The 7104-nt window shown below is 41.8% G+C and overlaps 1 protein-coding gene across 1 annotated transcript in view; it reads left to right on the forward strand.

The window, feature by feature from the left end:
- Positions 1 to 6705, forward strand: part of LOC146591559 (deoxycytidine kinase 2) — a 7027-nt gene extending 322 nt beyond the window's left edge. Inside the window, exons 2-7 of the mRNA XM_085312879.1 lie at positions 1033 to 1148; positions 1619 to 1812; positions 2144 to 2291; positions 3044 to 3159; positions 4898 to 4997; positions 6409 to 6705. Coding sequence (XP_085169005.1) covers positions 1033 to 1148; positions 1619 to 1812; positions 2144 to 2291; positions 3044 to 3159; positions 4898 to 4997; positions 6409 to 6432 — 698 coding nt within the window. The 3' untranslated portion in view covers positions 6433 to 6705. The remainder of the gene's footprint in view (positions 1 to 1032; positions 1149 to 1618; positions 1813 to 2143; positions 2292 to 3043; positions 3160 to 4897; positions 4998 to 6408) is intronic.
- Positions 6706 to 7104: the final 399 nt, after the last annotated feature.

Genomic DNA, 7104 nt, shown 5'->3' on the forward strand with positions numbered 1-7104 from the left:
AATCTCGCTGGAGGGGGAGCGCCGCGACTGCCTCCCCGGGCCCGCTCCCGGCACCGCTGCGAAATTGGCGCCACGGCCAGGGCGGGGGAGGGCCCGGCGCCACCGCTCCCGCCCCGCGACGCCAGACASCCTGTGCGCTCAAGGAGGGACACCGAGCCCTCGCTCACGGGTAGGTGCTACAGGAATGAACACCTCGCTCCTTCTGTTCTAAGGCTCAGACACCCAAGCAACGGCGCAGGGACATGCCCGGGCAGCGGCAGAGCCGCCGCGCTCCTTCCTCCCGGCGGCTGCCAGGCTTAGCTGACATGGCTGAGCGGCAAAGCGCGGCTCGTCCCCCTGGGCTCAGGGGCCACCATCGAGCCCGTGTTTGTTCTTTGCGGCTCCCCAGGGGCGCCATTTGCCTGCCCCTATTTCCCGGAGGGGGTGTTTGTCCTCTCCCTTCAAGGGCTCCGCTACAGCCGCCGAAGGCGGGGCCCGCTTGTGCGCGGCAGGCCCCTACGTGGCGCTCTAGCCCGCCCATCAGGAACTCGCTAACCCCGAGGCAAGCGCCAGCTCGCCGCCCGCGCCACGCATGCGCGGTGGCTCCCCTGCTCCCAGGGCCGCGCATGCGCAGCAGCTCTCCCCCCGCTCGAACAATGGCGCGCGCTAAGCGCCACCCCCAAGTCTAAGCCCGTTCCTAAAATGGTGGCAGCAGCCCTTAGCCGAAAGGGGAGCTACGCTCCCGCTCGCCGCCTTATCGCATCTCCGGCCCAGGCAAGGCCTTCTGGAGCCAGAGATTAACACGGTTTTCTTGGAATGTGCACCAGCACCGTGCAGGCAGCCCCAGGCAGCCCTTCCACAGCCTCCAGCCCTGCTCCTAGCCACAGCCAGGCCAGAATCCTGCCCTAAGTCTCATCACCACTCCAGGGACATCACCCTCCATCTCAAGCACTGCCAAACCCACACCGCATTAGAGGGCTCCAACATCGCTGTATTTTGGGCACTGAAATTGTATAAGCCACATTCTTGGTGAATTCTCCAAATCTTTTGCAGCTGCAGGAAAGTCTACATTTGTCAGGCTACTAGAGAAACACAGTGATGAGTGGGAGGTAATCCCTGAACCTATTGCCAAGTGGTGCAACATTCAGACAGCTGAGGATGAGTATGAGGTAGGTGTGCAGGACTTGGGAAGCTTAAAAGGGGGAGGAGGGAGGAAGAAATCAAAAGAACTGGCCTAAGCACCCATGCCAGAAGTCATCTATTTTTAGTCTGGAGATACTGGGTTTCTTCCTGAGACCAGAATCAGCCCCACTATAATCCTAGTTTGATGAGACAGACATTTATAGATTGTAAGCTCTATTTATGAAGATACAGTGTAATGTCTAAATAGTTACCCCCACCCCACAGGAATCACAAAGTGTACCAGGCTGAAATGCACTGATGAACCTAAATAAGCTGCCAGACTAAAGACACTGTCATCAGCAGGAAGTAGATCTTGTTATTCCTACATCCAAGTCACATCCCCAAAATACAAGGCATAAACTTGCTTCAATATACAAGAATTTTGGATTAAGGCAAGAAAAATGCATCAAATACTGAACTATAGTTATCTCTAATGAACCCTCTCTTGTTTCCCCAGGAACTTTCAACATCTCAGAAGAGTGGAGGAAATCTACTGAAAATGTTGTATGATAAACCCACAAGATGGGCTTATACATTTCAGACTTATGCTTGCTTGAGTCGTGTAAGGGCACAATTAAAACCCATCTCAGCAAAGCTACATGAAGCAGAACACCCAGTGCAGTTTTTTGAGAGATCTGTGTACAGTGACAGGTAACTACTCTCTCAGTACTACCAAGTTCAGAGTAATAGCTGTATTTTTTATGCTAAAAAGGAACCTTGGGAAATTGAAACTGAACTCTAGCATTTTCTCCTCAAGAAGATTAGATCAAAACTTTCAAATGCAACATTTTGTTACAGTAGTGTCTTTGGCCTGGGCCTTGCAAGAACACGTTTAACACTGGTGCAAGTTAAATGGTATGAATACTCAATGAACCTAAGAATAGGTAATTTTCTTAGTGCTGCAATTCCGATTCTAAAGAGGATTCTTTTTATAAAGGAGTTCACTTATACCCTGGCATGACACCAGTATCTTTCATTGCAGGTATGTGTTTGCTTCTAATCTGTTTGAATCCGGAAACATCAATGAAACAGAATGGGCTGTTTATCAGGACTGGCATACATGGCTGTTGAATCAGTTTGAATCTGATATAGAACTAGATGGCATGATCTACCTAAGAACCACGCCTCAGGTATACTCACTTAAGATGAAAAATATTAGCTGTAAAGCTTTGTTTCTGGGAGCTTAGAAGGTACAAAAAGTTTTCATATGATGCTGCAATAATCAATATCAAATTAGCCCTTTACATTTTAGAAGTAATGGGAAACCTATATTGAAATCAAACAGATTTCTTTCATAGACAAAGCAAAATAAAATCTCTCCTTTCTGAGCTGCAATTCTGATGGTAGCTGTTTAGATACTACAATTACTAACATTCTATGTTCTTAATCTGCTGAATTTGAACTTCTGAATCAAATTTGACTCAGCTTTAACTCAGAAGTGTATTCAGAGGAGATGAGCAGTAAAAACTTCTTAAAGCCTATTGACATCTAGCTAATTAGTGGCTCAAGTTTTTTTTAAACAGAAGTGATCTCAGACAATAATTAGTTTTCTATGTTCAAGCAAGGATTCACAATTTAATGCTCACAGTCTAATACTTATAATAAAACCATTTAAGGGTTGGGAATGTTCTAAGGATTGTCAGTCCTTTGCTTAATGTTGGCATAGTAAGCTTATTCTCATGTTCCTAAAGCAAGTCACTGAACAAAAAAATCCTCTATAATTAAGGATACCCCATGCATTACTGAATGCAGTTAAGGAAGCCCTGTAGTTTCTGGTCTGTTATGAAGTATTAGTCCTTCTGACTTAAAGGAACACTTGATCAGTTTGGCTAGCTTCACCTAAAACACTACTAATATTCAGATTTGCATTTACTTTTTTCAGAAATGCATGGAAAGGCTGCAGATGAGAGGAAGAGAAGAGGAACAAGGAATTGAGCTTGAATATTTGGAAAACCTCCACTATAAACATGAAACCTGGCTTCATGAAAGAACTATGAGGTATGAACCTATTTTCTGTATGCAAAAAGCTTTAACAAACTAGAACTGTTTCATACTTAACTAACTGCTTGTTCCTTTTAGTTTCAGCTTATAGGTAAGGTTCTTTTCTAGCCTATGCTAGAGTTGATTAGGGATAAAATTAAAATTTAAATCCAGCTTCACTCAGGCACAGCTGGAAGGATTTAACTTTAGATACTCCAGGTTTCTTGGCACAAACATGTAGGTTATATGCAAAAGAAAGGTCATCTGTTGGCAAGCAATTAAGGCTCACCAAGAGATGGAACTTCATCCAATTTAAGGCCTATGTTAAGCATTAGCTTTAACTAAAAAGCTATGTAGTTGGTAACATAGCTAACAGGTTTTTCCAGCAAGAATTTCAAACTGGTAACTGAAAAAGTAAACAGGAATAGGATGGAGTTTAAAATTTTATTCAGTTGTGATCGCATAGTTACTTTATTAGGCCACTTCCAGTACAAGACAGGGCAAGGTCCTAACTACCTTAAACTAGGGATTGTATTCAACAACATTTAAACACTAATCCTAGCTTCAAAATAAACCATTACTAGAAAGACTTACAGCTTGCACTATTATACACAAGGAACCTTGTCAGTGACTAAACTAGCTCTAAATACCTTCCCCCCAGTCTGCCTTTCCTATTGACTTATTAACCCTCCCATGCAAGGATTTGCTAAAGCTCTGCAGAGAACCTTAGACTTTGCTCCATAAGAGCTTGAGCAGAGGGTTATCACTGACTGAAGCACCTGTCTTTAGCACAGAGTTGCTGCCACAACAGAAGACTATCAGTGAAGTGTTCAGGATGTGTTCCTAGCACTTGGTGGACAAGCATGCCTTTTCAGCTGAAACAGAGACCATTTCCAGGCCAACATCAATAAACATAACAATTCCAGGAAGAATGCTAGGTTGTACAGTCACATCTGCATTCCTAAATATAAATTTAATGCAGGATGACCCAACTGCCTTGGGGCAAAAATGCACTGCATGTTTTGGAATTTAGAGAACGTTTACATTGTTTGCTCACAACTTTGGAATGGAGTATGTATTTCCCATTTTGTGACATTCCCCCCACCCCAGGAATGCTTGATCTGCAAAAACAAATTAAAGTGGTTCAGCACACTTACTGCTTTTTTTGAAAATAAGTTAAAAAAAGAAAAAAAAGAAAACACTGCTCTAATTTGCTTTAAGTATTTAAGTTTTCTAACCTGTTGAGGTCATCCCCACAAAAAGCAGGCTTTAAAACTGCAACTTAGTAAATGGATTAGCAGTTAAATGGAAGTGAATAGGAAAACACGAGACTAAAAATATCATTATTTTAGAAAATACTCCGATTTACATGATTACATTTCTGATAATTGTTTCCATACCAAAAAAGTAGGTGTCAGGGAAGAGAATTAATAAGTCAATAAGCATAAGCAGCTTTTTTTTTTTTACTACTTGTACAATACAAGTGCATRTGAAAGATTTCTTAAATGCATTTAAGTTATGCTGATACAATGTTGACAGGTTATACAAGAGTAATTAAGGGCAGGCTTAACTAGGGATTTATACTTAGGTCATTGATATTAGCATTAACGTCTCAGGTGCATGTGGTAATCTGTAATACTGGATCCTTAGAATGACTTATGTACCTCTTCCAGTTGCTTTTTCATACACAATGTATTTTTATACACAATGTATTTTTATACCCTTTTTACTACCATGGCATTTCACCCCTTAACAGAGTTGATTTTGAAAACCTTAAAGAGATTCCCATTCTAGTTTTGGATGTTAATGAAGATTTTAAAAATGATGAGATTAAACAGGAGTACCTGATGGACAAGGTAAGCATTAAAGTTCTCCTAGCTTTTGTTTTACAGAAATAGCTGCAAGTCTTCAGTTTAAACTACTTAATATCTGTCACTTGTATAAACTGAATTTGGGTTAAGCAATCATGCAGTAGTTGTTCCAGCTAGTACAGTTAGTCTCCTTTGTACAGGGTTAGGAGGTCACATGGCTACAGAAGAGGCCTTTTGCCTTTCTCCATCAAAGGATTTAACTCAACCTCACTGTTCTCATTTAGAACTTTATTTGGGGGGGGGGGGAAGGGAGGAAGTAGGTTGGGTTTTTTTTGTGAGATGGGCAGTTATGAGGAGAGACAGCACATAGTAGCTCAATTAGTCAGACTGCTCTTAGCCAAGTCTGCACTGCCATACTGTTCATTAAATACATTGCAGAACTATGCTGTCTGATTCATGTCAGCCATGATTCCTTCAGGAAAAAAAAAACACTATTGTCTGAGCTTAGCGCTCTTTTATGCTCCCTCCCATTCTAGGGATCTAGACTCTTCCTTGACAGAGTATAGTACCACATTGATAGATAATGAAGATAACCAAGCTCTACCAATAGTTCCCAATGCACAATGTAACATTAAGTTCGGAGGGAAAGAAAAAAAAGCCATTAGAATAAATAATGTTACAGTGAATAGTCACATGAAACAAAATGGTGTTTGCCAAATCCAACTGAGCACAAGCCTTAGCAAGTAAATGTCCAAAGTAGTCTTCTGTTGCAGTGATGCACTATGCACCCACTCCACAGCAGAAAACCTCAAATTCTGAAAGAGCTTATCCCCAGCCCTCTAAGCATGGAGTTATACTGTGGAATGCATCAACCTTCTCCTGATAGCCCAAGATCGATCTTTAAGATAGAGGAGTGCCCTCTTGTCTGATACCCTCAAATAGCTTTAATTTGGGGAGGGAGACAAGATATTCTGTCAAAGTATTTAGGTGTTTGCTAACAAGTTATAACCTCATGGAAACAAGCAGATAGCAGCTTAAACACAAGACTACACCTATCTTCTCCCCTCATTCACCCTCACTGAAAAGCCACCAGTATTGTCTGCAAACTGCATTCACCACCCAGGTTAAGAAAATAGTTTAATTTTCAGAAAATCCCTTTCTTTCTGGGGAAGAACTATTTAATGAATACTATTTTATCTTAGATAGAATATTTCCTCCTTCCTAGCTTGTTGCTCAACTCTGCCTAGTACCAACCTACAAATCCTAGCCTCAAGTATAGTTATTTGCTATACTGAAAGATATTTGAATTGTGTACAAGCAAAACAGTGTTTAAGAACAGTTTATTATGTATAATCTTAGGAGCAAAAGGGGGAAAGCATGATGGTTTAATGATCAAGTCTTCTCTAGCAAACTAGTTACATAGCTTTAAAACTCCATTTTTTTGTTGTTTTCACAGGTCAAATCTTTTCTGACTTTTTAAAAGATGTGAAGATCAGTGTAAGTGACCAGTCCCAGAAGTTCAAGAGTTGTGCTCAGGCAATTTACTTCAACTAACTGGATGTATTATCTGTATGCCTTATTAAGGATTTCCCTAAAAGGAAGCGTACAAGGRTATTTTTTGCTTGTATGAACCGAGTAATTTTGCTAGAAGTCTGTGTAGTTTGAAGAAAAAAAAGGTGCTTTAAAAAGTGTACTTCATGTATATGCATTGCTTTTTTAATAAAGACTTTAAATTAAAATGGACAAAGAGTAGGCTCTAGCCACTGAAGAGTTAACTCGTTATCAGAGGCCAACAACCAAGTAAACGGAGCTATCAGACACTGAGGCAGGGTTGTTTTGCAATAACTGGCATAGATCACCATTTTAAGACGAGACTGTTACAGCTTCCAGAAACCTTTTTTTCAACTTCTGCTTTATTGAGTTACTGCTTCCACGAGATCTATGCTAGTTACGTTTGAAATGGAAGTTACTGCAGTCAAAGATTAGCAATATTACACACCCCAAATACACTGTAATTTAAAAAAAAAAAAAGTCTTGTTTACCCACCCCCCGTAAACGGAAAACCCCCGCGCAGGGCTCGGCTTGGCTCCCACCGGGCGCCGGCCGAGAGCGACCCGCCGGGGCCCCCGCCGCGAGCGAGGCCGAAACCCGC

This window comes from Rhea americana, unplaced genomic scaffold (genome assembly GCF_003343005.1).
Source record: "Rhea americana isolate MKP2758 unplaced genomic scaffold, rheAme1 scaffold_37, whole genome shotgun sequence".
Classification (NCBI taxonomy): Eukaryota; Metazoa; Chordata; class Aves; order Rheiformes; family Rheidae; genus Rhea; species Rhea americana.